This window comes from Lasioglossum baleicum, chromosome 8 (assembly GCF_051020765.1).
Source record: "Lasioglossum baleicum chromosome 8, iyLasBale1, whole genome shotgun sequence".
NCBI lineage: Eukaryota > Metazoa > Arthropoda > Insecta > Hymenoptera > Halictidae > Lasioglossum > Lasioglossum baleicum.
This window is the reverse complement of record NC_134936.1, coordinates 2,219,319-2,238,311: the sequence shown is the minus strand read 5'-3', so window position 1 is coordinate 2,238,311 and position 18,993 is coordinate 2,219,319. Positions and strand designations below refer to the sequence as shown.

Genomic DNA, 18,993 nt, shown 5'->3' with positions numbered 1-18,993 from the left:
GTAGAGAGTGGAGAAGCAGCTTTCCGTCTTCAAAATTCGACTTCTCTTTCACTTGTTTAGAAAATTTGATTTCCGTGTCACGTTCGCGACGCAAAGAACGAAGACATTCGCGCAATTATCTTCTTTGTCTCGCGTGCCTCGTAAAAGTTGAATAATTCAATGGAATTCGCAGCATCTCCGCGAGCAAGCAGAAGGAGAACCTGATGAAGGAGAAGGAGAAGCTAATGAGCGAGATGGATACGTTGAGGCAACGGTTGAAGAACTCGTCCCTGTACACGGTCGATTTGGAAAAACGGAACAGCGAGTACGAACATCAGATAAACGAGATGCGCGAGACCATCGATAAGCAGCTCAGCGAGATCTCGGGAGAACGAAGGGCGAAGCTAAGGGCGGAGGACGAGATGCTCCAGCTGCAGGAGGAGCTGACCGTAGCGACGAATGAGCTGGAGGTAAGGGTTTCATAAATAAGTTTCAGCCACGCTGCAGCTTACAGAAGCCACCGCGATGGACGGCGCGGCTTAATTCGCAGCGCAATCGAGCCGGAAATAACTTCTTCGCCGAAGCTTAGAAGTTAGACGCTCCGTGAAAACGAAAAATTTAATCAAAGCGGTCCATTTTTCATTTTCCAATGATTTAATCATTTTGCGGAGTTGTTGGGAAGGCGGATTCATTGCTGCATAGATCGTAATGTTCGCGCTAAAATCTTCCACTGTATTGTTGTGATTTTTATTACGGAATTCTATGTATTTCTGGTGTTAAGAATTATATTCATCCAGGTGGGAGTTGTGTTTGAGGATTTTCTAAATGTTTAAATTGTATCTCGGTGGACAATTGTTACTATTGAAATTCTGGAATTGGTATCCAGCAATTTTTAACTGATAAAAGAAGAATTTTAAAGTGGGCGAATACAACTAATACTGATTGTCTTTAAAGTTCCAATTATAAGAAAATGTTCTTCAGACTGAAAATTTTCAAATTTTTGAAACAAAATTTCAACTGACAGCGAATCTATATGCAAAATAAAAATTTTCTTGCTGAATTGCAAAAAACTGGAATGAAAGAAAAATATATTTTATTTCTTAATGTATTTAGTAGGTTGAAAATTATTATTTAAGTAAGAAAATAAATTTCTATTTGATAGGTATTAAACATATTAAGAAAGGAAATGAATTTCCATTTGACTCCAGTTTGTTGCAATTCAGGAAGAGAATTTTGATATTCAACGGTATTTTTAAATTCTTCTACTTCTCTTCGTAATTACGTTGTTCCACATTTTCCTAAAATCGTTATCTTCAAGAATCTCTTGCGGCGTATCGCTATGAAATCGATTTTCCACAATTTAGTTAGGCGTATCTAACTTTTCGATTTAACGTTTAATCGTCGCGCGAAGTTGCAATTATCGAAGATTCGTTCGGACGCGGTGAAAACTCAGGTCCCGTTCGATTTTCCCGGGAGTTTAGAATTTCTCCGAGGCATTGTGCTCGCGGTATGCATTGTCCCCTATTTTCTGCAAGATTCAATGCCGTCGGACCTAAATTGCACGAATTCGAATCTGCGAGTCGCGTTTACACAATGCATTGCCCCGCTTGTTTGTTTAGTAAATAGCGAAATTCGGAGAGCATCCTTCGACTACAATGAGTCCGCCGATGCAATAAAGCCGAACATGGGACAAAATATACAAAGATATAATAAATGAAACTAAGCCGTTGAAGATTTCATGATCGATCCTCCTCGACATATTTTAGTCTGTCAAAATTGGGTCCCATGGAAATCACCGATACAAATTTCCCCGACACGGTTTTCACCGACAATGATTTTGACCGACCACGAATTTGATCGACGACGAATTTGATTGACAACGATTTTGACCGACAAAGAATTTGATCCACAACGACTTGAGACGACCACAGTATGATAATACATATAATACATATGATAATACACATACTGTGTTTATACTGTACAAATATTAATTAAGTTGATTTCATTGTTTCATTACTTCTGTACAATGTACAAGGTTTATCAGTCCCTGATAGACTCGCAGAATAAATAGAACGTAACAATTTTAAGGTTAGCTTAGTTCTTCGCGGAAAAAACGCCGAAAAAATCGGTTTTTATTTTCTTTAACAACGGCGCACCAAACCAAAAAATCTGAAAAAATTCATGAACAATACCTATAACAATATATAGCTACTGTAAAAATATAAATGTGGACACTCTAAAACTTCCATGTGAAATCTGCATTTTTTCGATTTTTCTGAGGATTTTGATTTTTTACAAGCAGGATTTTCACTTTAAAAATCTGCAACCAATTGCAAAGTATGTATCTGGATTCTTGACATGTGTCAGATTTTTTCAGAATTTCTAAACATCATTAACTAGGGAAAATAGGCCAAAAAACTGATTTTTCGATTTTACCCCATAACTACCCTCCGGATCGAGATACAGAGGGTTGAAACTTTGCATAGTTGTCGGTCAAATTCGTTGCCGATAAAATTTGTTGTCGGTCGAAATTGTTTTCGGTCAAAGGCGTTGTCGACCAAAGTTATTGTCGGTCAAATATGGAGTCGGTGAAATGTTGTCGGTGAAAACCGTGTCGGGGGAATTTGTGTCGGTGATTTCCATGGGACCCGTCAAAATTAAAGACTTCCTGTGTCATGTTTAAAATGTCCGCTGGATTCCTCGAGCTCGGAGTAACGCGAACTTCGTGGAGCCAACGGTGTTGCCCCGCGGCTCTCGAGGAATCGAAGAAATCGTCCGATGACATTCAAGTGTACGGAAAAGTTCAACAAGTTTCTCGAATGGTAACAGAAATGAAACGACGCCGCTCGACCGCGATAGCGGATACCGCGGCGCACAACTCGAACAAACTGAATTCCGCTTCGCGCCGACCGAAGAAACGATCCCGAGAATGAAGCTTATCTTTCCGGAATGAACCTGTGGCAGTCGCCAGCCGGGACTTCGATCGGTTCTACGGAAAGTTCTGTCGGGAAACTTATTGAACTCTTCTGCTAAAGATGGACGGCATCACAATGCAACTCGTTTGGCAGTGTGATGAAAATTTGCGGCGTTGGGCAACTGCTGTCTTACATTTGTACAATTCGTAATGATGTGAATTATGTTATGTTTGGTCACATTGTGATGAGAAAAACGTGATTCCTCTTGTCCCACGAGATAACGATTTAATCAGTGTCACTTGTCTCCCATTCCTATAGGCAGCGCATGCAACTATAGAAACAGCGAACGCTAACATTGCGAAGCTCGAAAGTTTGCTGAAGGAGCAGAAGACCACTGCGGACAAAACGCAAAAGGAGATGAACAAGCTGATGGTGAAGAGGATGAACCTGCAAACAGACCTAAACAACGCGACTGGACAAGTCGAGAACTTGGAGAAGGAAGTCATGGAGAAGGACAAGCATATCAAGGACATTAGACAAATAGTACACAGGTATACGATTGAAGTTGATGAATTTCGGTCTCTCGCTGAACTACTAATTAAAACTTGGAACAAATTTTAGCTCTTTCCGATCCTTGCACGTTCCCCGAAAGATTCTTAACAATTTCCTTCGCGCGCAACATCTACAAACCGTTGCTGTCCAATTAATTTATATACAGGGTGGTCCAGTACATATTGGCACTTCATTATCTCCGCTGTTTTAGAAAATGCGAAAAAACTTTGGTTGCCAAGTATAATATAAAGGAGACTACAATAAGAGAGAATAGTTCCACGAATGACGTAATTACATTTATTTTCATTTAATAATGCTTTAAACATGACAAGGTTCTAATTTTAATAATGTGATTTTTACCAATGTATAAAATTATCATATAGTATGATATCTGGTTTGATTCAGAGTACTTAGTTTTAACCGACTTTTAAAAACAGGGTTCTTGTAAACAAAGGCTCTCAAAGAAATCTAAATCGTTATTCTGTCGATATTTGGTTCTTTCGACTGAAGGAAATAGTATTTTAAATAGTAAATAAAAATTGAAAATAAAATATTTTATTTGATGCAGTAATTTTTGAAAATAAAATATTTTATTTGATGCAGTATATAATTTTTGAAAATAAAATAATTTATTTGAGGCAGTATTTTTTTGAGAATAGTATTTTATTTGAAGAATATTGAAAATATTTGTATTTGTCTTTATTTTCAATTTTAATTTTAAATATTATTGCTGAAAATAATGGTTCAAATTCAATACATTTATGGGTGTGAATCGTTTCTTAACGATAAGATAGACTGTATGTTTATGCGGTTTCTCAGAGTATTATAACAATGCAAAAAGTAAAATATTTGATTTCGTGTTTCTGATTGTTGAAATAGAAATATTTTATTTCGGGGATCAGATTGTTGAAATAGAAATATTTTATTTCGGGGATCAGATTGTTGAAATAGAAATATTTTATTTTGAGGTTCAGATTGTTAAAATAGAAATATTTTATTTTCGAAATTGTATATCTTATTTAAAATACTATTTTCTTTAAGCAAAATAAGATCTAAAATATTAAATAGTATTTGAAATATTTGTTTCGCCAAATAATGCCCACCTCTGCTTTCGACTAATGAATTCGCCGACCACTGTACTAGACCACCCTGTATGAACAAATTGCAATTAAGAGCAGAGGTCCTATTGATAGTGCACAGGTGTCGATGGAATGCTAGTGCTAGGCAGCCATTCTGTGCGGAATGTTTTTGAAAATTAATGTTTCAATCGAGACATCCCGCGCGTTACATTTTTCCGCAATTACGAGCAGAAGATAAAACTAAAAGAAATTAATTTCAGGATCGTTCCGTCTTCCATTAAAAGATGCTTAAACCCGGCACGCCACCGTCTCATTGGACGGTGGACGACGGCAAATGGCGTCCGAACGGTCGGGTTTAATTAAGCATCGCGTTTTCGGCGGGCGAAACAACAATCCGCGATCGGTTTTCGCGCCGAAGACCTATATCAACGGCGTTATTCCAATTTCCGCTAATAAAATATCAGACGCGACGGGAATATAATGGATCGTACTTGCGCGGAGGCAACGCGAGAAACATTATTCGAACTGGCTGTTTTGGTGAATTGCGTTCGCTCCCGTTGCGACCGGCAGAAGGGTGTCACCGAGAGCGAAATTTATTTTCCATTAAATTTTGCATTACAATGCGTCGATACTTGCGCCCCGTATAATTGCTATGCAAATCGTCGTATATTTCTCCAGGTTACGGTGAAAAAGTCCGCGGAAATATGACCGCGCGTTGCCGAAAGAGCCGAGGCCATTTTTCCGTACCGTGTTGACGGAATTAACCTTCTTTCTACGATTTTCGTGACCGATACACTGCGGATCTTTGTGCAAAAACTTTCTACCTCGACTGTGACAAACTAAAGTACAAAAAATTTCCTTTTTTTAATCCTCAGGATTTAAGGGGGCCGGCACGGCCGTGCAAGAGTGTGCGGGCACACGCACACATCGCTAAATTCGCATATACGTATATGCAATTACAAGGTTTACGAAATTACGAAATGACGCTTCAACATTGCAATGACGAGTTCAGAAGTGGTCAATTGTGATTGCTAAAAGTCAGATATATGGTGCTACGGTGCCCAAAATGCATATTTTTACGATATAGAGGAATAATTTGTAATATTCGGCAGACACCGCCTGTCACAAATAATAATACAGCACCTCGAGGTTTCGAAATTTTGCACTAGTAGCACCACTGTCTCGTTCCTAAAGTGCACGTTACAAATGTTATAATAAAATACGGCTGATAATGCAGGTCGTACGTTATACCGTTATTAGAGTACTTTATAATATTCGGCAGATATTGCCTGTACAACACCGCTGGTATTGGCTAGGGTGGACCTTATTTTTTGACCAAAAAATTTTTTCCCGGGAACCCCCCAGAATTGTGACAACTGTTGAGAAAATAATCTGGAAAAAATTTGGGGCCGATTGGATCACGGGAAACTGGCGCTCAACGAATTTGAAATTTTTTTTTTTAAATCTTGACATAAATATACGTTGGAATATATCGTTGAATTTGTCTTTTTTTCTCTGTAAGAATCCATATATAGCATAATCAGTTGTTAATAGAAAAAACATCCGTGACCTCGAAAACTTTAAAAAATGACCTTGAAAAAATTTTTTTCTCTGATGCTATATTCACCTCCTTATATACCACAACTTTTGTTTGAGGAGTTTTTTCATATATACATAACTGACAGAGATATAATAGAGTTTATTTTAAACTTTCGTAAATAATCTTGTTGAAGAAAGATGAACCAAAGTACCCAGGTGTTTAAGATACATTTTAAATTTTATCTGAAATATATAATTGTTGTATTTCTGATTCCTGCACTTCTGTCCGGTAGTGGGAAAAATCAAGGAGAAAAAGTGCAAGCACTATGTTGTGATGCAACCTCATCAAATATGGGACGTTTTCAAGGCACATGTGTTCTACTTGAAAATCTTTTCGAAAGACAATTGATACATTTTCCTTGTCGGCATCATATATGTATACGAAATTATATTACGAAGTGTATTTCAATAAATCCCAAATCAATAAATCAAATTTTATAGCAGGAATTGAGGACGAGCACGTCCATCAATCTATTAACAATGTTACAGAAGTGCTGAAGTTTGCAATGCAAACTTTAAAAAGTGAAAAGCAACCACGGGAAGATTATCGAGAATTCATAGAATTCGTAATTATTTTCTTAGGCGGAAATTGTGCCAAAAATTACGTTTTTCGAGCTCCGGGAGCTTTTCATCACGCTCGATGGATGGCCAAAGGAATATATTGTTTAAAGATATATTTATTTAGAAAGGAATTTACCTTGACCAGCGAAGAGACCACTGGAATTCGTGACATTTGTATTTTCCTTGCACATTTTTACCTAAAAGCGTGGAAACGAGCTCCATTTGCAATAGAGATTCCGCGGCAAGATTTGGAGTTCCTACAAAATTTGTACGCTTACCATCAAGATTTTGGTACTTGGCACCAGAAACGGCTGCATTGTCATTTTTTGATAGTGTCGTACCACATGAAACTAAAGTACAAATGGTAGAAGCAATGAATGCCAGTGCAGAGAGCGATGGCAAAGAAAGTATAAAGAAATTTACAATCTGTCCAGATGATGTACAAAAATATATAGACAAAAAAATAAACCATTTCATTTCTCCACATTCCAAACGATTGAAAAGTTTTTAATACCAACATCATTTTTGGGAAAAGATCCTTGTACATGAAATAATGACCCTGATTTCAAAATTGGGATGAACATAGTTCAAGGACTGAAGGTGGTCAATGATACCGCTGAACGGGGCGTTAAACTGATGGAAGATTATAATCAAATTTTATCAAGAAACGCGAAGAGGAAAAACAACATATGTATACTACAAACCGTGATGGAATATCGAAAGCAGTATCCTGACGCCACAAAACAGTTTGTCAAAGGATTTTTAAAGATTTTTTAATATAGAGAGAAACACCTGATCAATCCCATCGTGATTAATTACATTTTATTCTTCGTATAACGGTATAACGTACGCGACCTGCATTATCAGCCGTATTTTATTATAACATTTGTAACGTGCACTTGGTGTACTTTAGGAACGAGACGGTGGTGCTACTAGTGCAAAATTTCGAAACCTCGATGTGCTGTATTATGCTCCCTCCCCTAATAAGCTCCGTACTTCTTCTTGTCCATCTCCGCTATCTTTCATTTCTATACCCTTTATTATTATATTCCTCTTCCTTATCTCCCTTTCCTTTCTCTCCCACTTCATCTGCAGCGCTTTCAGCCTACGTTCCACTTCTTCACTTTTCCTTTCTCCATGTTCTTTACCTCTCTTATTCTCTATCTCTTCTAGCCTTTCTTCTATTTTATCTTCTATTTTCCCTCTTATCTCTATCTTCTTTATTCTCTCTTCTATTTCCTTCAGCGATTTTCTGTCCTTTTCCCTTTCCTTTTCCCACTCCTCTCTCATTTCTTTCAGATCATTCATCACTCCCTTTATCTCTTTCCATCCTTGTCTCCACGTCTCTCTTAATCCCTCCTTAATTTCTTCCCTTATCATCTCTCTGATTTCCTCCATCTAAGACCTATCTTGCTTGTCTTCTTTATCCTTTTTCTCCGGCTTTCTTTCTATCCTTTGGCTTTCTTTAATTACTTCCTCTTCTTCTTCTTCTCTTCCCTCGCTTTCTCTCACTTCTCCTTTTTTCTCTATTCCTAGCACTATGCTTTCCGTTTTTTGCGCTCTATCTCTTCTTTCTCTTTCTTGTTCTTCTATCTCCTTTGCCTTCTTTACGGTTTCTCTTTCCTTTCCTTCCTTTTCTTCTCTTTCCTTTTTTTTTCTTTCCCACATGTTTAAGTTCTTCCACCATTCCTGTTTCGTCTGATCCCTTAACCACTCTTTGAATTCTCTTAATTCACTCCTTCCTCCGTCTTCCTCCGTCCCAGTGTTATCTTGCCTGCCCTCACCAACCTTTTTCACTGTTGTTCCTTCTATCTTTTGGCCTTCTTTAACTTCTCCCTCTGCTTTTTCTTCTCTTTCCTCGCTCTCTCTCTCACTTTTGCTTTCTCCTCTGAACTTGGCACTGTGCTTTCCGTTTTCCGTAATGTATCACTGCTTTCTCTTCCTTGTTCTTCCATCTTCTTTGCCTTTCTTGCCTTTTCTCTTTCCTTTCCTTCCGTTTCTGTTCCTTCCCCTCTTTTTCTCCACCATGCCTGATTCGTCTGTTCTCTTATCCACTCTCTGATTTCTCTAACTTCTCTCATTCTTTCGTCTAGTTCCGTCCCACTCTCATCTTGTCCGTCCTCTCCATCCTTTTTTACTGCCGTCCCTTTTCTTTCTTGTTCATTCCTATCCCCTGTGTTCATTTCGTTTTGCTTTCCTATTTATTTCCTTCCTTATCTGCCTTCGCGTCTTCTGTCCACTGCCCTTAGCTCTTTTCCCGTACGATGTCGCTCTCGTCTCCGTCCTTCTGCCTCTGCACGCCTCTACTGCCTTTTTCCCACTGCACTCCTAACCTCACTTTCTGCTCACTTATCTTTTTCTCCTTTCTTCTTCTCCCACTTATTTTCTCACATTCTTATTTCCAACCTCTTCTCGGTACTTCTTCTTCTTATTGCGCCACTTTCCTGCTCTTCCTCCCTGCCTTTCTTTTGTTAACGTCGCATCTTTCTCCCACACTCGAAAATAAACACCTTCTCACCATGCTCCCGGAAACGGAACTCCCCCTTAAAGGAGTAAGGTTTTGATTATCTTAATTAAATTACTTTGATTTTGTTGGGTGTTGTAAGCCAGCGGTAATTCGAAACAGTAAAAATATTGTTTTATTAAATCATACTAAATATTTTAAGAAAGAAAAGGAATTTCTATTTCGCTGCAGTTTGTAGTTGCAGAAAATGTTTAATTCTTAAACTTAAACTCGTCAATTTGTGCGAATGGCTCTAAAATAATTCGATTACCCACTGATTTTTTGTCCTTTTTAATAATTGTGCTGTAGTAAAAGGAAGTTGAAAAATCTTTCGACGTAACAATCTCAAATTAAATAATAATTAGATACGTCACGGAGGGTGTCTTGGTAGTTCGCGACGGAAATGGCAATTGCTGTTGAAAGATTTATTTAAAAATCCTTTCAAAAATTATAAAATACATAGTCGTCGATGTTAAGATACCTTACTGATGCTTTTGACAGATTGAAAGCCGAGATGACGAAATGCAAAGCCGACATGGAGTCGACACTGAAACGGGCGCAAAAGGTAGAAGCCGAGCGGTCGAGCATCGACGAACAATTGAAACAGGCGATGGCGAACACGAGGAATCGCGAGCAAGAAGTGTTTACTTTGCGGAAACTGCAGATCGATAAGCAGCAACAGGTTGAAGTTCTGATGCGCGAGAAAAACATCCTGGCGCGGTCCAAGGAGAACTTGGGCGATCAAATTAAGAAGCAGAACCACGAGATTGTGGTGTGCGAATATAGCAGGCGGAAGATTGAGCAGGAACTTGACACCGTCGTGGTGAACATCGCGAATGTGCAGAAGCAGATGTCCATGGCGGAAAAAGAGAGGGATAGACACAGTTTGGCGGCTCAGGAATTGGCGAATCAGGCGAGTACAAATTCTTCATTTATTCCTTAGATTCAGTGGGAATTGAAATAATGCATAACCTACGAATCATTTTATCATTTAAAACGAAAATTACGATATTTATCCAATAACATATTTTCCATTCTGTTCTATTAATTTTTCAGGTAACTCATGTTATTGGATAAACCTATTGTCACGTCCGGTGGTTCAGCCATCGTTAATATAATTGATATAATCAATGATGTATAACATATACTTTTTTGAATTTCTTACTATGCTTAATCTAATAATGTTGCACGAGAAACTAAATATTAAATATTATTGTGTTGATAATCAATATCGAACAATCGTATATTATACCACATTGCGTGCGATAGAATTAGGAAACCTCATTTTTCATTTGAATCTTATTGAACGAAATAAATGCGTAGCGAAATTTATTTCATTAAATGATCGAGTCATTTTCAAATATAAATCGTGAGCGAATATCCGCTGAAGACTGTCTGTCTATCTCTGAAAACTGAGAAGAAAGCAACTAAGAAGAAATGATTTCTTCAGCGGATATTCGCTCACGAATTATATTTGAAAATGACTCAATCATTTAATGAAATAAATTTCGCTACGCATTTATTTTGTTCAATAAGATTCAAATTAAAAATGAGGTTTCCTAATTCTATCGCACGCAATGTGGTATAATATACGATAGTTCGATATTGATTATCAACAATAATATTTAATATTTAGTTTCTCGTACAATATTATTAGGTTAAGCATAGTAAGAAATTCAAAAAGGTATATGTTATACATCATTGATTATATCAATTATTAACGATGGCTGAACCACCGGACGTGATACTATTAATAAATATATTAATTAAATTCATTTCTCTCTCTCTAAAAAAACATTTCATCAATACGATTTTATCAGTTTGCCATTTTACCATTTTACCAGTGCACCAGTTTATTATTCTACCATTTTATCATTTTAGAAGTTTGCCATACAGTAAGGAGCATAACTGATTCAACACACTTTAAATCAGAATAACTTTTTTATGAATGGACCAAACGACTTCAATTTCTCTGTAAGGCTAGAAGAATTAGTGTAGTAAATGACGTCTAAAAAATATTTTGAAAAAATGCATTTGGTCGGAATTGCGAAGAAAAAATTAGTAAAAATTGATTTTTATGACTTTTTTAGCTGGGCCAAGCACGAAAATTCAAAAGATGTGTCTGGTCAACTCGTATAAATTATATTCGCTCCGAAAATTTCATTGAAATTGGTTGGCGAATTATAAACGATCAAAAGTGGTAATTTGTAGTGTACCATAAGGGTGCGTTTAGGGTGTGCGCATACCAGAGCGTCTCGAGAAGGCCGCGGATCATCTCGAGAAGGCCGTGGAGGTCCATGCGGCAACAAATCTCGAGCGGGTTGACGGGGAGCAAGGCTCCCTGCTGTGCGTGGCAGAAAAAAAAGGTCTCCGTGGGCTCCCCACCTCTTTTATGGAAAGGGACCTTTCTTTCAGGGAGCCCTGCTACCCAGGGATGCGAACCCTAACCCGAACCCGGTTCGGTTCTCGTAACCCGAGTAAGGGTCGATTCATACCTCACCGGTTTCTGCAGCCGGGCCGATATTCTTACCCAGGTTTAAGTGGCACAGTTCATATCTGAGCGATTCCGGCGAATCGGCTCCGATTCTTTTCGTCGAGCCGGTGAGGCCATATCTCTCGAGCGGGTTGACAGCTCCACAGCAGGGAGCAGGGCTCTTAGCTGTGCGTGGCACAAAAAAAAAGGTTTTTATGGGCTTGTAACGTTCCCATGCAGTTAGCACGGTGAACGTTCCTTTACGCCGACAGCACCATAGCGCTGTCTCTCACGCTCCACCAGCCGAGCGCACCCCTCTTTCTCACACCGGCAGCACCATAGCGCTGTCTCTCACGCTCCACCAGCCGAGCGCACCCCTCTTTCTCACACCGGCAGCACCATAGCGCTGTCTCTCTCACTCACCAGCACACCCCTCAAATCACACCCGCATTAATACGCTACCTGTACCTAGGTGGCCCCTTTTTTTTCCACACTTTCTCACAGGTAAAACTGAGAGGGATTAGACCTACCCCCTGCAAAAAGCTTTCTCGAAAGTAAAAATATGCAGGGTAGAACATAAAGACCACCCGCTGGGACTGGTCAAAAGAGAATAAAGCCGTCTGCTTTAGGGTCGTTCCTCTAAGTGCTGGTACAAATACAGATCCGCGCACAACGAATCCTAGGATTCCGAGTGCTGGTACAAATACAGATCCGTGTCACAGACGAGTGCGACCTGACGTACCTCCTCAAAAAGGAACGTTTTCCCCATCTTTCGAGGGATGACCATTCCCCTTGACCTTGAGGTATCAACTGGGCCGATACGAGTGAAACGAGGAGGAAGGAAGCACAAAAAATCGAGGAAGGCAGCCAAGGACCACGGGCTAATACTAAAGGAAGCATCGCCAGCAGAGCCGACTCAGATAGTCGATCATCAGTCCGTAAGCTCATGGGAGCTTAAACTCGTCGAGGTCCCAAAGGCTATCCCAAATCTTAGCAACGTCCCCACAACTGATCCCCGATTCGCACATTACGCGAATCTATTGTTCCCCCATCCTCCTACGCGGACAACAGTATAATTTTGTATGTATCTTGAAAATTCTTTTGTAAATTGCTTTCTTTTTTTAATAAATCAACTTGTTAAAATTGAACTGTGGAAGAGCTGAATTCTTGGGCCTCTGTTGCTTTTTGGACCCCTCCACTGACGAAATAACGTCTCCCGCCTGAAACAGATAGCCGCTCGTCTGTTTCACATCCTCCTTGCGCCTACTTTCCGAAAGGAAGCATCGCGACGTAACAGGCTCTACAACTCCTTAGGTAAACTATCGGTAGTTCTCCTTTACAACATCATGGGAATAGGAAACGTTCCTGCCACTTGGTGAATTCTTATTAATAAATAATGATTTAAAATAATTATTAGGAACAATATTAGACATATCTTTGTTCTGCAAACGTTTCCACCGGTTCAAGTGTGAAAAAATGTTAAAAAATATAGTTGTATTCTAAGATTCTTTCTCTTCGAAATTCCGTTTTTCACATTATTTGTAACAACTTGTTGCCATCTTTCAGGTAACCTGTCAGGTAATTCCCGTATCCCAATGACTAATTAGCATTGAAATGCGACAGAACTTTTCTTCGAACCTAATATACGATATCAAAAATTATTTCAGATACACCGGAAAATAATAAAATATTCATTTTAGGGAAACCAATAGTGTCATTTCGCCTACTATGTACCTACTCTGCAACTCTGTACACAGCACCTAAAAATTTCATACGGCACACATGAGACGTGAAACACTCCAGTAACTACAAACAGCTGTTAGGTTTGAATTGTTTGTGACTTCGAGCCCATAAACTTGCTGAATATTCTTTAGATATTCTGAAATAAGGGTCGACAGCGTTTGTCTTAAAATTACACCTTTCACGTAGTGAGCAAACATTTTCCATTTGTTTATGTCCAACGCGAGTAGTCGAATACATTGCCCCGTACGAGCGATAGGGGAACAGCGTTACCGCCCTCTACTACGCGATTGTAGGGGGTGGCAAGACGCCATCACGTATGGGTCCGAACTGGTGACATTGTATTGATGCGAGCCTGAGAAGAAGGCAGGAGTACGGTGGCGTGTCTAGGTTCGAATGCGCGGCCGATTGGGTCAGAGTGGAGGAGGCAGGTCTCGTTCCATAAATATTGGCTACAGCGGCCACACATACTATGTAGCGTACAACGTCCAAGTCAAAACATTGGGACTACGAGCGCGGTTGTGGTGGGGATAGGGCGACTTTATGATAGGCGCGATCTGTTTAGGTGTCGTTCCCGGGGCTGTTCTCGATGGAGGAGATGTTTACGACTGGTCATTACTATTGAGCTGGAAGTCGACAGTTTCTCGGACAACACTTGTTGACTGTCAAGTAATTTGTAGGCACCCGACTTCTCCGGCGAAAGATAAATATAAAAATGCTACATATCTATATCCGAGAAATCTCAAAAACGTTCAGACCTCCGCTGTGTTTACCTGAGATGTTTGACGAATTGTTTCACTGTACAGTTTGTCAGATGATATTCTTTTTTTTCGTTAGCATAGTAATAAATTGTTATTACGTTTAAATTCCTTAACAACGTATTCTCCACCTAATTAACACGACATACTCTGAAAAGTTCTAGGTAATAGCTTTTTAAATAAATACAGTATGTTATATTCTGCCTTCGTGCCAAAGTTAGTTTCATTTCGAACGTCGTTCGTATCGCACGTATTTAGTTGTGAAAATGTCAACAGTTTTATACTCAGAATTTGATACTCTATCGATCTATGGTATAAAAAATAAGACATTCTATTTAAAAAAATGAAGTTGACCTTCATATCTCTAAAAAAATTACATAAAAACAAAAATTTTTTTGGTATTGTATGAGCTCCATTTTACCATTGAACTTTGTCCTTCAGACATTGGACGTATCTTTAAAAACAACAAAGATACTTGAGGTGCCAACGTTAGGTGACTCACCCTGTATATCTAATGTAAAATACGATTGGTAACGATAGCCAAAGGTAAAAGTTGACAAAAGAGAAAGAATACAAAACAGGCAGGTAGCGGACGAACTTGGGCTCACGCGGTAAGTGCAGTAAACGATCATCGAGTTGCTTCTCCGGAATTTTTATAGATGGAAAGCCCGTAGAACAGACCTGGGTGACGATGGCCCGAAAAACACATGTTGCTGTTTCTCTCCTTCTCTCATTATAATATTCGGACGTCTCAAAAAAACGATAACTCTGTTACTATTGGACTATGCGATATGAACTTTTTTGGGAAGCTACAACAATTAGTATACCACAGGATGTGAAAAGAAATATTCACGGTTAACTTCTCTCCGTTCCAAGTTTCAAGGAAAATTTCCCAAGGAAATGTTCATAAATGTCCTATGTTCATAAATGTTTTGGCAGGTCAAAGGTAGGATACATATGATTCATAGAACCACACAACGTTCTTTCCAAATTTTCAATATGGGTCCATCTAAAAAAGTTGCGAAACCCAACTTTTAGTATGTTCTCTGCAATTCGGACCAATTGCAAATGATTGTTCCAACTTTTCAAACAACATCCAAGTCGCAAGGTCCAATATTAAACAAGCCATCGCACAGTTGAGTGTTTGGCCCGAAAAGTCAGGAAAAAACTATTTCAGCGTTATTTATGGGCTCAAGGTCGTAATATAGTAGGTCGTTCAATTCGCTTATCGTCAGCTGTAACATTATGAAATCGAAAACGCATTTCCACATTTCAAAAGCCAAAATGGTTGGAAAAGCTGGAAAAAATTATTTTTATACACGTTAAATTATGGTGAAACGATGTAATTTATTATTGTAATACTAAATATGTAAATCACGTAACTGTTCAATAAGTATATATTATTACTTATTATTAAATAATATTATTTTTATATATTTCTCTGCGCGTCCCCCGTCAACGTTTTTCAGAACGGCAACGTACTGAACGAACCAGAACGTTCAGAACCTCCACCGGAGTTGTTTGACGAATTGTTTCACCGTACAGTTAAATTCCTTAACAACGTATTCTCCACCTAATTAGCACAACGAACTCTGAAAAGTTCTAGGTAATAGCTTTTTAAATAAATGTTATATTCTGCCTTCGTGCCGTCCGGTTTCTAGCACAGTATTCTTCTTGAGAAGAAAATCTTCCGGTTTGCCGGTGGGCATTGGCATAGGCATCTCCTGAGGTGTAGAGGGGAGTAAAGGGTACCAGGAACCCCTGGGGTTAGGGTAGCAAGTGACACGATTTTCGGCACTTGGCCTTTCTTCGAGCATCTCGAACCCTTCTCAGGTTACCGTAAAACCGGAACGGTAAGCTATGAACACGCAAAACCGGTCCGGTCGCCGGGCCGGTGAGGTATGAATCGACCCTAACCCGTCTAACCGGGTTACAGACAGCGATGCGAATGCTAACCCGAATCCGGTTCGGTTCTCGTAACCCGAGTAACCCGTCAAACCGGGTTACTTGTGTTTCATAATGTACACAAACTTTTTTCTATATTCATCACTTACATTATTATTTCAAATTTCAATAACAACGTATTGTTGAAACAATTGTTCAAATAAACATGTTTTTATAATTTGTTACTTTATCCATTACTTTCATTATACTTATCCATTATTTAAATAACAATTTTTTGTTTCCGAAAAGGAGTACTGCATTGATTATTCAGGTAAGTTCTTCCACTCGGCGAGGTATGGGGCACGTGGCAATAATGAAGGTAGAAGGAGTTGTACCGTTCGTTCGTTAGCCTCTGCCCTAAGCTCGTCAATTTTATTACGGGTAAGGACGGCTACTGGTTGACTTTGCAAATAAGGCTGTTGTAAAGATTAGTTGCTTTGACGAGCATGAATTACTTTATGACCACCGTCCGACGAAAACACGAAGGAAAACGCGTGGCCAACGCGTGTTGGAAGGGACTTCCTCATACCAAATTATAATGCACATCGTATTGTTTATGTTCCGAGTAGTAGTCGAATACATTGGCCCGTACGTGCGATAGCGAAACAGCAGTGGGCTAGGACCTAAGATATTAAACCGTTACCGCCCACTACTACGCGATCGTAGGAAGGGGTAAGACGCCATCTCGCATGGGTCCGAACTGTTGACATTGTATTGATGCGTGCCTTTGAAGAAGGTTTCCAGGCAGGACAACGATGAACGGTCTAGGTATGAGAGGTTTATGACACAGGCACTTTTTTTCGGGCAACACGTGCTTACTGTAAAGTAATTTGTGTAGGCCCCGAGACTTCTCCGGCAAAATAAAAATGCTCTATATCCGAGCAATCTACGAAAAAGCACGTTCAGTAGTCCCTGTTTAAATGTTCGCTGTTTCTACGTACCTGCAAAGTTAAGAGAGAGAGAGTGTCAACCGTTTGCGGCGCTTCTCGCCCGGGAAATTACACCCCCGCACCCGACGTCACTTAATGTATTTCAGCTGCCGAAAATGTATTTAAGAGACGGCGAAACCAGATTTCCGCACCATTTTTTGGCCTCCGTCGAAACAGTCACCTCGTGCGCGTGTTTTCTCGATATGGATATGGATATGGATTCGGACTTGGACTTGGATTCTGATATGGATATGGATATGTGTATGGATCATAGTAATGTACTATGGCCAACCCTTCTATTGATGGTAATGAACCTTTTACGCGATGGTTACGCGGTGGATCAAGAGGATGCGCTCGAGGAGCAAGAGGGAGCAGAGCCAGGGCCAATACGAAGGCGAAGACGACGCTACAGCGTGCATCCACACTGGCGAAATCGAGGCGCCGAAGGCGATTTGCTGTTATATAAACAGATGTCGATGAACTACGAGGAGAAATTTTATGATTAATTCCGAATGAGTCGTGGCTGCTTTGATTTGTTGCTGAGCCGACTTAAAAACCAGGTGACTAAACCTACGAAGAGCAAAAATCCAATTGGCAAGGATGAACGATTGGCCGTTTGCCTGCGGTAGGTGATTTTTCAATAATTGATTGCTATTAAGGCGGTAGACTGAGTTCCGTTAATTAATCATCTCTAATTGTTTTAAATACCTAGCAACGGGAGATTCGTTCAGGTCGATAAGCTTCGCTTTCCGGATGGGGGTTACGACCGTGCACAAAATCGTGAACGAAACATGTCGCGTTGTGACAGCAACGTTGATGACGGAAACGATTAGACTGCCCAACAGGGCAGGATGGGAAAAAATCAGAAGCCGATTCTGGGAACAATGCAGGTTTCCCAATTGCGTAGGCGCAATAGATGGGAAACATGTCACAATTAAGGCTCCACCGAACTCGGAGTCGCTCTATTACAATTATAAGAAGACGTTTTCCACGGTGCTGATGGCCCTGACCGACGCCGATTGTAATTTCCTTGCCGTGGAGGTAGGAGGGTATCGGCGAAACAGCGATGGGGGCATTTTTGCCCAATCGAAACTAGGGCAGCGACTTGACAACGGCACGATACAATTGCCCCACGGGTGCTTGCCGGGCACAAATATTAGCGCGCCCTGCGTCATTGTGGGCGACGAGGCGTTTCCACTGAAGCCATATCTTCTTAGACCATATCCGGGATCCCAAGCCGAAGAGCATGAAGACAGAACGAATTTTAACACGCGTCTTTCAATGGGAAGGCGCGTAGTGGAAAACACGTTTGGCATTATGTCGCGAAAATTTAATATTTATAATCGAAGAATAGATCTGAGCCCCGAAAACGTCGATTATGTAGTCACGGCCACATGTATATTACATAATTTTATTAGGGCCTATGAGAGATCGACATCAGCGAGGAGGACAGAATCCCCCCCCCCCCAAGAGAATCCCCGACGAAGCAACGGGGCGAGGGAGGGTTTTGACGTCCGGAGGACGTTCAAACATTTTCTATTTTTCTCGAGCGTTTGAAAACTCCGTGATTTATGTACTTCATTATTGTAGACTATCTGTAGCACTATATAAATAAATGTATTTTACAATTCTTAATTGGACTTATGTTTATTAAGCGTGAAACTTTTTATTTCAGAGCGATTGAATACTTTCGTGACTCATCTTATTACTGTACTACTGTAGAAATAAAAGTATTATACAATTCGTAATGTGACATGTTTATTAAGCGCTTTTTAAGCGTTTTAAGGGTTCCATGCCAAAATAACTATTAGTTCTCAATATATTATCAAAACCTGTCTTTACTGAAGAAGGTGCTCATTAGTGTAGGGATTTGGACGATTTTTACCGCGGTTGGGATAACCCTACGTCAGGCATGCAGAGGTGGACGATTTGGGAGCCGGAGCACTCGACCCTGCTCA

General features: G+C 39.9%; 2 protein-coding genes across 2 annotated transcripts in view; one reads left to right on the top strand and one right to left on the bottom strand.

The window, feature by feature from the left end:
* Window positions 1–10,473, top strand: part of LOC143211117 (uncharacterized) — a 38,334-nt gene extending 27,861 nt beyond the window's left edge. The window contains exons 5-7 of the mRNA XM_076428574.1: window positions 173–449; window positions 3,216–3,448; window positions 9,693–10,473. Coding sequence (XP_076284689.1) covers window positions 173–449; window positions 3,216–3,448; window positions 9,693–10,134 — 952 coding nt within the window. The 3' untranslated portion in view covers window positions 10,135–10,473. The remainder of the gene's footprint in view (window positions 1–172; window positions 450–3,215; window positions 3,449–9,692) is intronic.
* LOC143211118 (acyl-CoA Delta-9 desaturase-like) overlaps window positions 1–18,993 on the bottom strand; it is a 285,417-nt gene that overhangs the window by 164,371 nt on the left and 102,053 nt on the right. The gene's annotated exons all lie outside the window — the stretch shown is intronic.